Raw genomic sequence first — 19,461 nt, forward strand, 5'->3', positions numbered from 1 at the left:
AATCGATTCCACCAGCTGCAGCTTCCCAGGGCCTTTTTGTAGCAACACAGGAAGGTAATAAAGATAGGTTGAGAGCCTGTAGAACTTGGTTGAGTGTGGTGTTAAGAATGCAAAACATTTTTATCACAAACAGGCCTCTTCCTGTCTTAAAAATATCATTATTCCCTGACCATGACAATGTAATGTCTACAGTAGAACCAAATTGTTTAGTCTCCTCATCTTGGCCAAAAGACACACCTTTCATTGCCAGTGTCAAATGAGGGCTAGAATTTAGGGAACATCTTTTTCCAAATACAGTGATTTGAGATAGTGTATGTTTATAATCTGTGACTTTGGCCAGAACAATCAGAAGCGCTGTACCAGCTCTTATATTCATCTGTAAAACAAAGTAGCCTCTCTAGCTTGGATTAATTGGCTAACTTCGGACGGGCCTGGACATGCGCTGGCTTGAGCAGGGGGACCTTGTGTGCGCCGCAGGATTTTAATCCATGACGGCCTAGTGTGTTACTAATTGTTTTCTTTGAGACTGTGGTCCCAGCTCTCTTCAGATCATTGACCAGGTCCTGCCGTGTAGTTCTGGGGTGATCCCTCACCTTCCTCATGATCATTGATTCCCCACGAGGTGTGATCTTGCATGGAGCCCCAGACCGAGGGAGATTGACTGTCATCTTGAACTTCTTCCATTTTCTAATAATTGCGCCAACAGTTGTTGCCTTCTCACCAAGCTGCTTGCCTATTGTCCTGTAGCCCATCCAGCCTTGTGCCGGTCTGCAATTTTATCCCTGATAGCTCTCTGGTCTTGGCCATTGTGGAGAGGTTGGAGTCTGTTTGATTGAGTGTGTGGACAGGTGTCTTTTATACAGGTAACGAGTTCAAACAGGTGCAGTTAATACAGGTAATGAGTGGAGAACAGGTGGGCTTCTTTAAGAAAAACTAACAGGTCTGTGAGAGCCGGAATTCTTGGTAGTTGATCAAATACTTGTCATGCAATAAAATGCAAATTAATTATTTAAAAATCATACAATGTTCTGGATTTTTGTTTTAGATTCCGTCTCTCACAATTGAAGTGTACCTATAATAAAAATTATAGACCTCTACATGCTTTGTAAGTAGGAAAACCTGCAAAATCAGCAGTGTATCAAATACTCCCCACTGTATAAGCACTGCAGAACTATTGCTTGCAACTTCAAACCACTAAGGGATTTCCTCAATATATAAATGAAAACTAAAGCATCCTACCCATGCATTTTCTAATGGTCTTTATTTTAAATTAGCAAGGTATGAGTATACAAAGAATTTACAAGGCAGCTCAAAGTGAGTGTATGGGTGTCCATCTTGTGTAAAATAATTTACAATGTAACAAAATGTATTTGTTTGACATCACCCAATAACACTCCTCAACCCATAAAGAAGTGTGCTTATAAATGGTCTTAACTTAATATCAAAATTATTCCCTCACGTTTAAACAAAGCTATTTACAGATTTTAAGGAGCTGCAATTATTCACAAAATGTACACAAAGCCCTTTGACAGAAACCTATGAGCAAAATAAAAATCTCGGTGGGTTCCTTAGAACCTGTTTTTTTGTAATTTGACAACATTACAACTTAGTAATTTTCCTGGGAGCCCTCCAATCGATGTTTTAGATCCATTCTAAATAAAAATTATAGTATTATTTGGTTCCAAATCACATGGCAATTAAACCAAAATGTATATCAGAAATCTTCAAACCAAGAAATTGACTAAATGTATAATGTATTAATTCTGCGTTTCCAGAACTTTCTCAACATTTAAAGTGCTAAAGAAAATGCCAATGGAGTACAATTAATTAAACAACCATTTAAATTCCAAAATGACCAAATTAGCATGTTGATTTAATTCATTTTAAAAGCTTCACTAAATCACACTGGCTCTGATCATTCAAACTGTGCTTGAATCTCTAAAACAACAACAACACGAGGTCCTGTAGGATTAGGAACCGGAAATATTTTTAAGCGTTGTAGAATGTCTGAACAGTATGATAAACAGAACACTCCTTTTGCAAACACAGTGCATTCATCCAGTTTTGTGAAGATAAGTGCAACTACCAGGTCAATTCATCCATCACAGCATAGAACAATAGACAAATACAGAGGAATAGTAATAAGCCGTGCTGTGTGGTTACACAAGTAGAGGGCAAAACAGTTCTGTAGAAATGCAAAGTCAAACCTCATATTCAGTCAAAGCCACAGACATTTTCATAGGTCCAAATCTGCCTCTTATCCCAACCGAAACAATGCATTTTCAGCAAACACATTGGCCTCTCAGTAAAAAAGATAGAGAAGAAAACCTGATACTATTACACTACCACAACTAAAACATTTAGATTGGTTTGTGCCAGGTATAAAATAGTGCCTAATAGGGACACATTACATTTCTGAGTGTGGTAACAGATGTTTGTGAACACTGGTTTTAGCAGTAGGCGGCAGAAACTTGGCAATGAGTTCAGATTCCTTGCAGGCCAGAGAGACAATTCCTGTCTCCTTGCCTTCACAGGTGCTTGGTTCCCACAATGTCAGGATATGTCTCTACAGAGCTCATAACTCCACATCGTCTGAGTCTGGGGCAGTATTGGTGGACTGGGCCTCTTCCTGTCTCTCTCCCCATACAAATCTGTAGTTGTTTTCCAACTCCTGCTGTCTCTTTTGCTCTTTGTAGACCTCTTCTGTTCCACCCGTCTATACAGGGATAAAAAACGCAATTACTAATACATTTAGTTTTTCCAGAATGTCTTCAATTGCTCATCTTAGTTTTGAAAATTGAAGGAAAGGGAGCAGATTCTCATCTTTCAAGCCTGTTTCCAGACAATTATTCTCGAACACGCAATCCACCTGTATTGTAATTCATGGTTGATATTTGTCATGTATGCACTGACCAGTAGGTTGATGAGCAGCTCTCTGAAGGACTTGGTATCTTCTTCAGTCAGCCACTGGTCCCCAGCCTCCTCAGCTGTCCTTCGGGTTAAAATCTTCACCTCTATTTTACCTGGAAAAAATATCTTGCAATGTTACAGTACTATCAACTCTTTTAAAGATGTATAGTGTATGACCAGCCTAAATGAGGGAAAAGAGCATGGTCAATGAAGAAATGTGTCAATAATAATGTGAGACTGATCCAGTTAAAAACTTTTCTTCACAAAAACATGTGCTATGAATATGGGGACACGGGCAAATACATTTTGGCAACTGCTGATCTAACCTCACACTTACACTGATAATAGACACCAAACATATATCAGCATGGATGGTGGAAATGTGCAACTGTGCCTGAACTTGGACGGCTACCACAAGACCACGCACAGTAAACAGTTGTTGAATACACTGCACGTATGTAAAGCACATAAAAAATTAAATGAAAATGGATGAGACAATGTCACTGACATGTACACCTCTTATTTGATGCTTAGTCTGGTCTCAGCTACATTAGCCTATATTGAATTGTTAGTATCACAAACACACCAGGAAGCTTCCTTGGATTACATGTTTAAACGACATTGCAACTCTCTAAAAAAGTATTTGAAGATGATCATTTTACATAACAGATCGCGTGAGGCCTCTATGAAATCCGCCACCCAGAAAACTTATATGTAATCACAGAATACAGACATTAAATTGGAACTCAATATTAATCCAAACTTAGTGCTCAGAAAACATTTGTGAACTCTTGTGAACCCTTTAGAAAATGCTAAAGGGTTCATAAACTCAGCATTGTTGTAGGGAACCAATTAAATGCATTCAGTTTGCCCATAAAAGATTAACAGAATGCATCAGTGATTCGTAGATCCTGCAACTTTCTAATTGGTGTTTGCAGTATGCACGTTCACCACTTTGTGCAGCCATTAATACATTTGAATACACAATGCTAAAGAAAACAGTATTTTGTAGTTGTCTGCATACCTGGCAAAAGAATATAACTATCTTCATCTAACCTGTGTGTATTTGTTTTGCATAACCATCATGTATGTCATAAAGAAACTCTTAAACAGACTCTTCTTGCTCTGTGCCCACAACAACAACAACACCCAAATTAATTAAAAATGTATCTGAATTTGAACATGCCTCAAGCTTGACTTTGATAGTGGAAACCAGAATAAAATTATCACTTTTTTTTTACACTGTCAGGCCAGAAATTACAGATTTTATAGGGGCCTATAGGGTGGGTAGCCAGTTTGCCAGTGAAGCCCTTCTATCTTTGGAATCTGAACCAAACAGCCCAAATTAGATTTAAAGAGAGTGATATGATCATATGCTACAAATACCAAGCGAAAAAGAGAGAGACAGGCCGTGTGTTTTTGGGCACTCCCCTTCCTACCTTCGGCCTTCAGTCCCGCCTTCTCTAGCTGTTCTTTAACCACGTCCTTAATGTGCTGCCATTGGGGGTCGCCTTCGCCCATCTCCTGAACTTTGACCTCCCCATCGGGGCTGCCACCAGTCTTATACTTAGTAACTCTGATCTTAACATGGTTGTCAGCCGCTTGGTCTGGGATGACGAGACAAGAGGGACAAACAACAGAGGTCACCTCCCAGTAAATATGTAGGGCAGCTGGATGTTGGAGATAAAGCCAGGAAAGGGTGTAGGGTCGCTCACAGAATCATCAATTCACTGGAAATTTAATGCCGGTTTTTCAACAATGTCATACCTTTAAAGGTCAATAACAACATTGTCAAACTACAGGAAGAAGCTATTCTATGATATCATTTTTCTTCAGGACTTTCAAAACGCCAGTAAGCCTAAATGTGTTTTAGTCTCGCCTAAGCTTTGAATGGTGAATCTCCAACAGTACTGAACATGATATGGGACAAGAAATTATGACAGACATTTACATAGAAATTAATATACACAGATGGTACAGTCACCACAAATTATTGGTACACTTGATAATGATGAGCAAAAAGAAAAACAGTAAATAATTAAAATTCTGTGCTTTCTTGTATTCTTACAAACTGGGACCCCTTTCTCACTATTCCAGAACTCATCCTTAGCAACAATAACAACACTGGCTCCTGTGGCCCTGGTCAACGTCAACAGCGTCATCAGTTTCAATAGCCAGGAGATTTAGATGTTTTCCCCCCCTACAAAGGGTGCCAATAATTTTAAGTGACAGTAGATGTATTATCTATGATCACACAGACTGAGAATAAGAATAAGTGGACCACCAGCCAGAAAGCCCAGTTACCTGGCTGTCGTGGGGCCAGGCTTGGGCTTCCCCTGGCTGGGTCATTGGCCCTTTGTCCATGCTCTGTCTGAGGCTCCGCATCTGCGTTTCCGGTCTCTTTTTCCTCTAGCCGGTCCAGCAGCTTATCCAGAGTGGTCTCCAGGGTCTGGGTGGCTTGAGTGCGGTCAAACTCCCCCTTCAGACCCTCTGTCTCCAGTTCCTGATGAGCCTAGAACACACAAACCCATCAAGTCAAATAAAGACAGCGCCGGTCAATCAGTAAATAGAAGTTGGTTGGGTTTCAAATGAAAAACTAAATATGTACAATTTCGACAAAGAATACTAGTAATTTAGATCTGTGTCTACCATACATCCATATTGACCACTGTAAATAGCTTGAGACATAACTGTAAACCATGACCTACTACAGAGACCTATTTACCCCCTGCACTCGTCTAACATCGTCAGGGTCAATCAATACCTCATCTATGATGTTGTCAAACTCCTTTTGCATTTCTTCTTTGATCTCCTCGATGTTTGCAGAGGGCACAGACAGATCAACGATCTCATCCTCAAACTCCTGAAGCAGGAGACGCTCTTCTTCGTCATCATCAACATCACCCTCCTCATCCTCGCCCGTACGCCTCTCCTCTTTCCTCTGTGCCTCTCTTTTGGTTTTGGCTTCATTTTGTGCTTTCTGAGAAGGAAGTCAGAAATAGCCTGAAATGAGACACAACAGTTACAGATAACAGTAAACCAAACCACGCTCTAAAGACAGCATTAACCTTTCTGTTGCTCTCTTTGAGATGCTGCACAAACTTCATCAGGTCTGCAGGGTCTGTGATGATCTTGAAGTTGAATTTTTCATCTCCAAAAGCTGTGAGGATTAAAAAACACCAACCTGATACTGAAAGCCTCTAATGTGATACAGAAGTATGCTTTTTTTTTAAATGCAAAAGGTCATTACATTACCTTCCTCCGTGACCTCATCGTCTGTGAGCTGGTTATCATACACGTCCTCTTCAGCCTGTGAAAACAACACTGTTGCTGCCATCTTGTGGAAAACTAAAGCATAAGTTCAATGAGAATCACTGACTTCATACCTGATTCTCTGAAGCAGCGTCAGCTGTGGTGCCTCCCCCTGGCTTTTTCACTCCCTCCCAGAAATCAGAATCTTCCGACTCTTCAGAGGAAACAACTATTTGGGTCAACAAGAATGAATCAAGATAACTGATCAAGCAAGCAGTCTAGTATCAGACCAGCATGACACAGTAAATGAAGTACTATGATCACTGTTTTTCTTAACTGCTTACTCATTTTAGTCCAAGCACTTTAATACAGTTAAGGGGCACTATAGAATCCTGCCTCTTACATTACAAGACTGAATTTAAACAATAACACAACTTGTCCTGTCGTACTCTTCCCTTGTGACTAGTCCAGGGTGGTTTAGGGTTGGGGAATAGTATTAGTTAGTCCAGGGTGGTTTAGGGTGGGGGATAGTATTAGTCCAGGGGGGTTTAGGGTGGGGGATAGTATTAGTCCAGGGGGGTTTAGGGTCAGGGGATAATACTTTGAGTGTTTAAAATGAGTATGAGGAGACTATAAGCCAATGCAAAATGATAAAAGGACTGGTGAAAAAGTTACAATTGGGAATATCTCAGGCACACTGAACCACATTTTAAGAATTAACTTAAAACATAATGGTAGATGTCTTCTGATCATTTATGCTTGTATTTTATGCAACTGAGATATACCTTTATTTGTAGAGTTGTGTTTACTGTTTTGCAAAACTCCAGGACATTGACATTGAAATCCTAGAAACAGAGAAAAACTGTAAACCAAACAGCCTTGTACCTTTTGTGTCTGACCCCAGGACGTCTTGGTCAGAAGCTGGCTTTGCCGATTCCTCATCTGTTCCCTCATCACCAGCTAATATCTCATCCAGAGTCTTCAGCTCTTCCGAGATCTGCTCCACTTTACGCTTTGTGTCCGCTACAAATTAGTGAGTGACAGAATAAAAAGCAGGTTACATTTAACCTTCAGGTTATGTCCACTTTGGAAAGTACCAATTCAAGTATTCACCCAGCCTTCATATCACAATACATATAACCCAAACACCCTTGTGACTCACAGACTTGGGCCTTGACATAGTCCATGTACTGCTGGGCGCTGAGGGCCGGCTGGCACACTATGCCCTGGGGCTTGGCGGTGGAGGGCGGGCGCAGGAAGGGGTGCTGGCAGGTGCGGGATGTGTGGACCGTCAGCACGTAGCGACAGGACTGGGGCTCGTCCACACGTGCCACGTAGTCCGCCGAGACCTCTTCACACACAAACTAGGAGACACGGAGCAGAGGTCAGAGGTCACAAATTATAATGGAGTTCAAGTAGTCCTCAGGGATGGGGCAGAAAATGTGAGAAATGTATTGCATTATTCTTTTTGACAGCATTAAATTAGATTTTGGGAAACCTCAGTGGAATTGTATTGACGCAAGCTGGTTTTGTTACCCGTATACGGTCAATAAGCTGTGCAGTACACTGGAGGTAACTTTTGCTAGGCAACCACTTGATGCAGCATGACAACATGAACATGATAGGTCGACTGATGGCTGGCCGGAAGCATTGTGCATTCCTACACTTTCCTCTTCTCCTTACTTGAAACCAGAACAACACTAGAAAAAATCTTCACCATGAAAGTACTATAATATCGTATCGAGAGTTCCCTTACAACTCCCTGCCCTACAAGTCACATCAAATTTGTTAAAATATTTAAATATTTAATATCATAAATACAACTAAGAGTTGGTTCTGGGTAATTCAGGTACATAAAAAGAACTCATTCCCTCACCCTGACTTCAGTCTCCCGAGGACTCCCGTTCAGGTCACACTTGGAGCCGTTGACATAGCTCTGACTGTGATAGCGCTTCATCCTGTGCTGCTTAGAGGCCTAGGCGGCAGGTGGGACAGAGTGATGGAGTAAAGGGAGAGGAACAGAGCTGAAGTGTGTCAATGGCACTGGAATTCAGATTTGGTATTGATGCAGTAAAGCAGGGTCGTTATTTCAGTAAAGCAAGAGATTTCTTGCCACTCGGCATCGTAGCTCCTACAGTATATCAAAGCACAGATGGGACATTGTACTGCAACACCAGAGCGGGTGAATCTCACCATGGGTCACTTTTGCTGTAAACAGGCTCTCCTCGAATCATGTCATTGACATGAACCAGTCATATGCCATATTTAAACAAGCACTCGTTTGAACCCTACTTAACCTACAGCACAAGTGAAAAACGTACTCCTGCTTTTGTAATGTATGAGTAGAGTTATAAATGCACACCAGGGTTATGTATATTATTGCTTTATCCTCATTATATGTTTGCTGTGTGTAAAGTTCTCACTACAAATACTCACTACATAGTTGTAGTGTGCTATGCCACCATTCATAGGCTTATTGCACTCATATGTATCTTTAATATTCAATAACTCCACCAATTGCTGCTAGCTTACACTTATGTATATTACCGCCACATTTGCAATATCTAAATGTTCAATAATACTACCCAGATTGCTGCTAGCTTACACTTATGTATATTACCGCCATATTTGTAATATCTAAATGTTCAATAATACTACCCAGATTGCTGCTAGTTTGCAGTACTCTTTTTTTAAACTGCTGCAAGTTTACAGTGTTATGTATATTGTTGCTTTATTTAATTATTATTATTGTCTAACTTGCTATATTTTTACTTATATACTCTTCTTTTCACTCTCTGTGTCATGTCATAAGATGTTTATTGTGCAGGATGACACTGTGTTGTTTGGTGCATTTGACAAATAAACCTTGAAACATATGACATCCTATGGAAAGAAGACAGAAAGGCTGCTAGCGACAGACAGCAAGTTCACCTTGGCTGTTTCATTGTTCCAGTCAAACTCAGACTCATAGTACCCCAGAAAGAGAACATCCCCTTTGATTTCTGTGTCTGTAGAGATACAAAATAAAGAAAACCATTAGAGGCTTGACCAGTAATAATGAATTACACCAACTGATTCAGCAGCACTGGAAAGACAGGTAAACATGAGTAAAACACAGTGAAATCCATAGGTATTTGGACAATAACAAGTTTTTTTAGCAATATGGATTGGAAATTATACAAAAACTGCCAGCTTTATGTTGTGGGTGTTTTCATTCATACCAGAAAAAAAAACACAGCACATTTTTCAACATAGCCTCCATCCCTCACCCACACACACACCCACACTTTCAGCCACCAAACTTACTTGGACCAAATGTTTGTTTGCATTGTTAGTGCACGCACAAGGGAGCTATCAACGTGAAGCCAGGATTTATTTTGGATTCTGTCGGTAGTGTCATTTGACAGTTCATCTACCAAGGGGTTTTTCAGGACCAGAGAAGGTACCAAGCACAGAGGTGTGTACGCAGCTGTTGGTCCTTCTTGAAAATAAGTCTTACCTTCAAGATGGTACTGTCTAATGTGTTGTCCATAGCAGAACTCATATGTCCACCAGTCTTTAGTCTGCAATCATAGAGAATGGCTTGGTTGACATCCAAGTGGCAACATTCTTTCCATACAAGTATTATAAATTCAGAATAATGATAAGTCTTCTCGCCGGTGGTGTTTCCACTAAGCAGACCAAAAGAACCCTCAAAAGGTTTTGCGTGTTCACATCCAAATGAACAGTTCTCTCATTAAATAGTACATGGGCCCACTGTGGTCTTAGAACCAGCACTACCAAAACAGCAAATACTGGTCATGTAAATGGCACCATGTAAATGTCACCAGTCATGTAACGTAGTGTAAACGGACCCAATTTCTGCAGTCAAAATGAGAAGTAGACAGCAATTTACAGAAGTACAGTTAACACACCACAGCCGCCAGTTTTTATGCCGTGACTACGGTATGCCTCGGACTGTGAAATCACCATACAAGTAAACAAAGCAGTACACTTATCCCCCCAAGCTACATCAAGGGGCCACGGAAAAACCTTTGTGGAATGGACCACCACTGAGGTTGGCAATCAAACAGCATCCTGTTTTGACAGGGATTCCCTGTAAAACACAACAGGGGTGAAAAAAAAGAACTAATACAAAAATAAAAAGTGACTTGACTGCAGCCCAAATGTAATAAGAAAGTGTCTGGTGGCTTCAGAAAGTAATCAGAACCCTTCTATTTCTCTGAATGTTGTTGTATTATAGATTTATAACTGAAGAAATTAAAAAATATCCTCAATCTCCACACAGTTCCCCTTGGTGACAAAGTGAAAGAAATGTTTGAAATGGGTGCCAAATTTATTGAAATAAAACCTGAAAAATCTCATGTACATAAGTATTGAGACCCTGTCCTATGACACTGAACTGAGTGCATTGGTGTCCTATTTTCATCTTTGCGATGTCTCTATACCATGATTGGACTTGCCATATGGCAAATGCAATGGATTGGACATGATTTAGAAAGGCACACACCTGTCTACGTAAGGTCCCAATACTTTCAGTGCATGTCAGAGGAAAAGCCGAGCCATGATATCCAAGGAACTCTGAGTAGACCTCAGAGACAGAATTGTGTCATGGCATAGATCTGGGGAATGTTATAAAAAAATTGCTAAAGCTTTGAAAAGTTCCCAGGAAAACAGTATACAGGATAGATCATTGTGAAAAAAAGAAGTTTGGAACCTCTTCATAGAGCTGGCTGTCTGGACAAACTAAGTAACTGGACAAGAAAGGCCTTGGTCATGGTGGTGACTAAGACCACAATGGCCACTGTAACATAGCTTCTGAGTTTCTATGAAGAGACCTGCCAGAAGGAATACCAACTCTGTATCGATCAATTAGTTATTTATGGTTGACTGGCAAGACGAAAGCCACTCCTGAGTATAAGGCATATGACAAGCCGCCTGAGAGCATGAGGAAAAATATTATCTGGTCTGATCAGATAACAATGAGGCTAGAATGCCTTGCACTACATCTGGCAAAATCAAGGTACCGCTGATTACCAGAGGGTTATAAAACTGCAAAGTACCATTTACTGTTAGTTTTTCTTGGTCTGTGAAACGCCGCAGCTAAAAGGGGTTTTGGGTGATCGTAGCTCACAGAGGCCAACTGAGGAGCTTTCATGCAGACCTCCCAATATTTAACAACTTTGTGCGTATTCTGTTATGCGGGGTGTCAAACAAACACTGATTGGGTGAGCAGTTAATTTTCGGTATTACACAGAATTACATAAACAGCAAAAAGCTATCCGCCATAAAACTGATACAGCTTTGCATGCTTTGGTTGTCCTTCTCAAGACATTCACTAATTTCTTTCCCTTACAAATTTTTTTGGCACACATCATCTGTGTTTACAACTTTTCTGTTTCCGTTTTTTCTTTTTTTGTAGATTCTTGCTTAACAAATACGACACTACCCTCTAGTGCAGGGGTCTCCGAACTATTCCACGGAGGGCCGAGTGTCTGCAGGTTTTCGCTCTCTCCTTGTATTTGATTGACTAATTAGGTTACTAATTGGTTCGTTTCTACCCTCACCTGGTTTCTTAGGTGTGAACTGGGAACCAATTTATAGGAAAAACCAAAAACCAGCAGACACATGGCCCTCCGTGGAATGGTTTGGAGACCCCTGCTCTAGTGTATATTAGTTGAACGGGCATGTATGTTGGCAAGCACCTAAGCAACTGCCTGTGGATGAGGTCCGCTCATGCCTGCACAGACACTGTTGCGGAACTATGTATAGCGCTTTAGTCACTCAGGCATATATCCAGCCAACTCACCACCACCAGCCTATCGATCAAATGGTAGGATAAAGGAAGAGTAGCAGTGAACATCTTATTGAGGGTTATTTTTGGACTAGAAGAAAATAATCCCATAACAATTCTTAAAAAATCAGCTTCATAAAGTAAACAAGAAAATGCAAAGTTCAGACTTCATAGTTAGGAATAGCTTATTGTGCTATTCCATTTTTCAATACAAAATGGCCAAACACGACATCTTGCATCCAACAAAAATGTATTGTCATAAAACACAACATGAAATATGCGCGCGCACGCACGCACACAAAAGTTTGGACACACCAACCTACTCATTCAATGGTGTTTCTTCATTTTAACTTTTATCCACATGAAATAACACATGGAATCATGTTGTAAGCAAAAACATCCATAAAGGGTTTAACAAATCAAAATATATTGAAATTTTAGATTCTTCGAAGTAGCCACCCTTTGCCTTGATGAATGCTTTGAACAATCATGGCATTCGCTCAACCAGCTTCATGAGGTAGTCACCTGGAATGGTTTTCCAACAACCTTGAAGGATTTTTCACAAATGCTGATCACTTGTTGGCTGCTTTTCCTTCTCCGTGATCCAACTCATTCAAAACCATCTCAAATGGCTTGAGGTCAGGTGATTGTGGAGGCCACTCTCCTTTGAGTTGTGTTTTGGGTCATTGTCCTGTTGAAAAACAAATGATAGTGCAACTCAGCGCAAACCAGATGGGATGGCGTATCACTGCAGAATGCTGTAGTAGCCATGCGGAGTGAGCGTGCCTTGAATTCTCTATACATCACAGACGGCGTCACCAGCAAAGCACCCCCACACCATCACAACTCCTCCACCATGTTTCATAATGGGAACCCCACATTGTGGAGATCATACATTCACCCACTCTGCTTCTCACAGACATGGCAGTTGGAAGCAAAAATCTTAAATTTGGATTCCACCCGTCTAACGTCCATTTCTCATGTTGCATGCCCCAAGAAAGTCTCTTCTTATCGTTGTCCTTCAGTAGTGGTTTCTTCCCAGGAAGTCTATCATAAAGGCCCGATTAACACAATCTCCACTGAAAAGTTGATGTTGAGATGTATCTGTTACTTGGACAATGTGAAGCATTTATTTGACCTGGTGCAGATAATTGCCGATTTCTGAGGGTGGTAACTCCCATGAATGAATCCTTGGCAGCAGAGGTAATTTGGAGTCTTTCTGTCCTGTGGCGGTCCTCATGAGAGCCAGTTTCATCATAGCGCTTGATGGTTTTTGCAACTGCACTTGAAGAAATTTTCAGTTCTTTAAAAATTTCCAGATTGACTATGCTTCATGTCTTAAAGTGGACTGTTGTTTATTTGTCTTTATTCAAGCTGTTCTTTACATGATATGGACTACTACAGTACAGACATAATGATGGTCTTCTGTATTCCAACCCTAGCTTTTCATAATATAAATGATTAGCTCAAACAGATTAAGAAATTCCACAAATTAACTTTAATCAAGGATCACCTGTTAATTGAAATGCATTCCAGGTGACTACCTCATGAATCTGGTTGAGAGAATCAAAAGAATGTGCAAAACTCTCATCAAGGCAATAGGAGACTACTAAGAAGAATCTTCAATATGAAATGTATTTGTATCTTTTAAACACTTGTTTTGGTTACTACATTATTCTACATGTTATTTCATAGTTCTGATGTCTTCAGTATTATTCTACAATGTGGTGCATTGCAATGATTTGGAAACAGCAGCTACCCAAATAAATTCTACCTATAAAACTTCAAGTCGAACTTCCCTGTATGTATGTCATATCATTGTCTTTGTACACCAGGTCCTGGTACATTCATAACACATCATATAATAAATGTTAGTGTTTGTATGGCGGACAATCCAGCAGCTACAACAATCTGATCAGAAAAAGAAAGGCGTCTAAATTGAATTGCAATTTGGCAACATAAAATAGTTTGTTCTGTCCTTGAACAACACCATTACTCTATTTACTCCTGTAAGTCGCTCTGGATACGTGTCAACTAAGGGCTATAAAATGTAAATGATGTACAGGGTAAGGATCAAAATTCCCCACAAAGACATTAAAAACCTGACAGTTTGGACCGCACAAGGTTTTTTTTGTATGAAAATTGCTACTCTAGCTTTGGGTTTGTTTGTTTGTGTCTGACCTTAACTAGGCAGGGGGCAGTGTGCATGGGCTTGAGCAGGTCTGGGATGCCTGGTCCTGTGTAGCCTTCAGAATCAGACTCAGAGGATGGGTCCTGGTGAAACCTCACTGCCTGGGCTGGAAGGCGACATTCGTACATTTGCTTGTATTTGCTTGACACAAGCATTACTTCCTCTGTGTTAGCCTGCAGGGTGGGAGAGATAACGTATAACCTTGGTTAGATAAAAACGAACCGTAATAGTCAGTTACTCTTACCACTTGTACTCCACACGGTAAATAAAAATACGTATTTGTTCAAAGGAACCCTTTGAACATAATGTTGCTGAATGGGTAATAATAGCTAACGACGTTAGGAAAGCAGGCTGTATGATCTGACAGCTGTCAATTCACTTTTGATATTACGTGTTCTGATCGATAAAAAATACTGTAGCTAGCCAACTAAACTCGCAAACGTTCACAACAATAATCTAGTTAGTTAGTTAATTATCTAGCTAGTTCACGTTACAACATCTTACTTAATCGGTAGCATGCAGAATGTGCAGAACAGATGAGACTATGCTAACGCGGTAGTTCATGTAGTAACGATTATGCTACAGGCTAACTGTTATTGCGCTAGCCAGAAAACAAGTTATTTATTAAAAGCCTCACCTGTCCCATAATGACAGGATCCGGAAGAATCTGGATTCCATATTTCATCTCGTTTAGTTCTTCCAGATTTAAGAAGGTCGAGACGGATAGCAGACATGTCAAAAAGAAAACGTACAATCCTCTTAACCACCTAACCAAGTAAGCAGCCATAACAGCTAAGCTACATTAAAGATACTGGTTGCTGAATCTGTCAGATCTCCTAAGTGTTTATTTGGTCCAAAGAAATTGAACGTCTGACATGGTTAATGATGATTGGACAACATGGACATGAACAACCCCACCATAAGTTATTCTACATGTCAATCAAAGCAACTTCGTTATTCTATTGGATAATTTTCTGAATCCCGCCTATTGAACGTTTCCTCGATTGGATCATGGCATGGAATGTCATGTGGTAATATCAAGTTACTCCCTTTTAAAAATCTAAGGCAATGTCATGTAATCAAATTCAGATTACACGTAATGATATCTTTAAGTACGTTGCAATCATTACATCCAGCAGAAGTACGGCTAACCCATATTCACGAAATGCCTTGATAATAAATGCACTATTAACCTAAATCCAGGAAAAGTCCGAAAAATGCCTAATAATTCCTAAATGAAAAACGGAGAAATAAATCAAATAAAAAGAAAGTCTTATGTCTAATGTAGCCTGACTTGACCTAGCATTTTATTCAATGGGACTAAATGATAAATAACATAAGTATGAATAGGTGCTCCCGTGCCTTTTGTCTGCTTGCAAGTTTTATACATATAATTAATTGGAACATGAAGATATCTGCTGCACTTAATGAAACGTACGGATCTTGCGTGCAGGGACAGCGCGTGAGACAATCTTTTCCTACTTATTTTTATCTTACGAATCTGCCAGATAAAATATGTTGGTTAGTGATATAGCGTCTGTTGGAGAATTATACTCTGAACCATTATATTTTGATTTCATATTACGCTAATTACATATTTCTATATGTATGTTTTATGATCTGCGTCTATTTCCTTTTAATGTAATTACCTAGTAGTGTACCTTATGTTAAAAATAACTGCGCCTGTGTTCAAGCATATTCTAGGAAATATGAAGATGTTCTTTGTTGAGGAGACAAGTTATTATAGTTTTTAGAATCTGTGTGATACTGTATTTTAAATTGATACAATGACAGAAATGATACATACCTTACGTGTCTAGCTACTCAAATTGTGAAATGCACATGTAGGCCAAATTAAACATTTCAATATGTAATACATTTCATAGTGCCACTTAATAAGAACTAGTGGAAGCTAAACGTGAATTATCTGGTGGTACAATGCTCTTCAACTCTGCTAAAAAATGGGCCACAGTGTCACTGGACCTCCCTGTCTCAGCCCTTAGGTTTATGCTGCTATATTATTGTGCCAGGGGAGTAAGGTGAGTTCTCCTTCTCCATTGCAAATCCTTGTTAATCTAAGGAATGCATTCTCAATTTGTTTTTTGGTCTCCTGCTCCATTTAAATTTGAGGTCTTCACTACAACTCAAGAATACCAGGCTCAAAGACTCATAGATGTCCCTGTCCAAAGTCCTCCAGGTTGTGTTGCAGATCAAGACAATACCTGACGATTCCTGCTGCCACTCTGCTGACCATTCCTCCCCCCGGGTTGCCCTGTCCTCGTCCATTTGGTCATGCTTCTGACGTGGATTATGTTTTATAGACTCTGGACACAGCCTACATGCATCTATTAATTACTACAATTGGTACTCTTAAAATTTTCACCCAGCACAACCAGAAGCGGACTAGCCCCTCAGAGCCTTGTTCCTCTCTAAGTTTCTTCCTAAGCTTTGTCCCCAGATGAGGTCATCTTTGATGAACACACTGAGGAACTTGAAGTCGGAGACTCTCTCCACTTCAATACCATCGACTTAAGGATGACATTGGAGCTGTGTTTGGCCAAGCAGTCATGTGTGAAAAGGGAGTACAGGAGAGGACTGAGTATGCAGTCCTGGGGGGCTCCTGTGCTCAGGGTCAGTGCAGAGGAGGAGAGGTTGCCCATTCTCACCATCTGGGGTCCACAGGTCAGGAAGTCTAGGATCCAATTGTATAGGGAGGTAAAGACCCAGGGTCCTGACTTTAGGAACAAGTTTAGTGGGCACAATAGTGTCCACAAACAGCATCCTTACATGTGTGTTGCCTTTTTCCAGGAGAGAGAGGGCGGTGTGTGTCATCAGGGTGATGGCATCATCCGTAGTTCTATTGGGGTGGTGTGCAAATTGAAAGGGGTCCAAGGTGTCAGGAAGGGTTGAGCAGATGTGGGTTCTGACCAGCCGCTCGAAGCACTTCATGATAATGGAGGTCAGTGCAACAGGGTAGGTGATGAAAGGTTTCTTCGGTACAGGGAAAATCTGGTCTGTTTGAAGCATGATGGAGACACCTGGAGAGGTGTGATAGGGAGGAACGGGCTCCCTGATCTGAACTCGAGTGGTCGTTTGTTGTTAGAGTTCTGTGCTAGTCATGGATTATCTATAATGAACACCATGTTCGAACATAAGGATGCTCATAAGTGTACGTGGTACCAGAGCACCCTAGGCCGAAGGTTGATGATTGATTTTGTGATCGTGCTGTCAACTGATCTGGTGGTGAGTTGGGTCAGGGGGTGGGGGAAGACTCTGGACAGACCGGGAAAACCCAAACGGGTAGTGTGGGTGAACTGGGAACGTCTGGAGGAGGCCCCCGTCTGAAAGATCTTCAACTCACACCTCCAGCGGAGCTTTTCTGGCATCCCTGTGGAGGTTGGGGGCATTGAACCTGAGTGGTCGATGTCCAAAGCCTCCATTGCCGAAGCTGCGGCGGGAAGCTGTGGTCTAAAGGTCTTAGGTGCATCAAGGGGCGGTAACCCTTGAACACCCTGGTGGACACCAGTGGTCAGGGAAGCCGTCCGACTGAAGAAGGAGGCCTTCCGGGATATGTTATCCCGGAGGACTCCAGAGACGGTTGCAGTGTACCGACAGACCCGAAGGGCTGCGACCTCTGCTGTGAAAGAGGCAAAACAGCGGGTGTGGGAGGAGTTTGGGGAAGCCATGGAGAAGGACTTTCGGTCGGCACCAAGGTGTTTCTGGAAAACCGTCCGCCACCTCCGGAGGGGAAAACGGGTAACTATCCAAGCTGTGTACAGTAAGGATGGGACACTGTTAACCTCAAATGAGGAGGTAATTGGGCGATGGAAGGAACACTTTAAAGAACTCCTAAATCCCACTAACACGCCCTCTATAGTGGAGGCATAGCTGGAGGCTGATGGGGAAGCATCGTCAATCTGCATGGCAGAAGTCACTGAGGTAGTCAAACAACTCCACAGTAGCAAAGCACCAGGGATTGACGAGATCCATCCAGAAATGTTGAAAGCTTTGGGTGTGGAGGGGATTTCTTGGATGACACGCCTCTTCAACATTGCATGGGAGTTGGGGAAAGTATCTAAGGAGTGGCGGACCGGGGTGGTGGTTCCCCTGTTCAAAAAGGGGGACCAGAGATTGTGTGCCAATTACAGGGGTATCACACTTCTCAGCCTCCCTGGGAAAGTCTACTCAAAGGTACTAGAAAGGAGGGTTCGGCAGATAGTCGAACCTCAGATTGAAGAGGAACAATGCAGATTCCGTCCTGGTCGGCCAGCTCTTACCGACCAGCTCTTTACTCTTGCAAGGATCCTGGAGGGGGCCTGGGAATATGCCCATCCAGTCTACATGTGTTTTGTGGATCTGGAGAAGGCGTATGACCAGGTCCCCCAGGAGATACTGTGGGAGGTGCTGCGGGAGTATGGGGTGAGGAGGTCCCTTCTGAGGGCTATCCAATCCCTGTATGTCCAAATTGAGAGCTGTGTTCAGTTTCTCGGTAGTAAGTCAGACTCGTTCCAGGTGGGGGTTGGCCTCCGCCAGGGCTGCGCTTTGTCACCAATCCTGTTTGTAACTTTTATGGACAGGATATCGAGGCGTAGTCGGGGTGGGGAGGGGTTGCATTTCGGTGGGCTGGGGATCTCATCGCTGCTTTTTGCGGATGATGTGGTCCTGATGGCATCATCGGTCTGTGACCTTCAGCACTCACTGGACCGGTATGCAGCCGATTGCGAAGCGGTTGGGATGAGGATTAGCACCTCTAAATCTGAGGCCATGGTTCTCAGCAGGAAACCGATGGAGTGCCTCCTCTGGGTAGGGAATGAGGCGTTACCCCAAGTAAAGGAGTTCAAGTATCTCGGGGTCTTGTTCGCGAGTGAGGGTACAATGGTGCGGGAGATTGGCCGGAGAATCAGAGCAGCGGGTGCGGTATTGTATTCGCTTTACCGCACCGTTGTGATGAAAAGAGTGCTGAGCCGGAAGGCAAAGCTTTCGATATACTGGTACATTTTTGTTCCTACCCTCACCTATGGTCATGAAGGCTGGGTCATGACCGATAGAACAAGATCGTGAGTACAAGAGGCTGAAATGGGTTTTCTCAGAAGGGTGGCTGGCTTCTCCCTTAGGGATAGGGTGAGAAGCTCAACCATCCGTGAGGAACTCGGAGTAGAGCCGCTGCTCCTTTGCATCGAAAGGAGCCAATTGAGGTGGTTCGGGCATCTGGTAAGGATGCCCCCAGGACATCTCCCTAGGGAGGTGTTCCAGGCACATCCAGCTGGGAGGAGACCTCGGGGTAGACCCAGGATTAGGTGGAGAGATTATATTT

The 19,461-nt window shown here is 41.9% G+C and overlaps 1 protein-coding gene across 3 annotated transcripts; it reads right to left on the bottom strand.

The window, feature by feature from the left end:
- Positions 1 to 1,242: 1,242 nt before the first annotated feature.
- On the bottom strand, positions 1,243 to 14,987 carry os9 (OS9 endoplasmic reticulum lectin). 3 transcript variants are annotated; one of them, XM_010881637.3, is made up of 15 exons: positions 14,785 to 14,986; positions 14,138 to 14,320; positions 9,662 to 9,725; positions 9,094 to 9,170; positions 8,039 to 8,137; positions 7,325 to 7,526; positions 7,048 to 7,185; positions 6,297 to 6,376; positions 6,166 to 6,220; positions 5,979 to 6,070; positions 5,675 to 5,890; positions 5,215 to 5,422; positions 4,350 to 4,517; positions 2,914 to 3,023; positions 1,243 to 2,716 (listed from the first exon to the last, which is right to left on the bottom strand). In XM_010881637.3, the coding sequence occupies exons 1-15, from the start codon at positions 14,932 to 14,934 to the stop codon at positions 2,576 to 2,578; spliced, it is 1,983 nt and encodes a 660-aa protein (XP_010879939.1). In that variant the 5' UTR covers positions 14,935 to 14,986; the 3' UTR covers positions 1,243 to 2,575. The 3 variants fall into 3 exon arrangements, with proteins under 3 accessions (XP_010879939.1, XP_010879938.1, XP_010879940.1); XM_010881636.3 differs by having other exon boundaries at positions 6,297 to 6,391; XM_010881638.3 differs by lacking the exon at positions 4,350 to 4,517 and having other exon boundaries at positions 6,297 to 6,391; positions 14,785 to 14,987.
- Positions 14,988 to 19,461: the final 4,474 nt, after the last annotated feature.

This window comes from Esox lucius, chromosome 17 (genome assembly GCF_011004845.1).
Source record: "Esox lucius isolate fEsoLuc1 chromosome 17, fEsoLuc1.pri, whole genome shotgun sequence".
NCBI classification, from domain to species: Eukaryota; Metazoa; Chordata; class Actinopteri; order Esociformes; family Esocidae; genus Esox; species Esox lucius.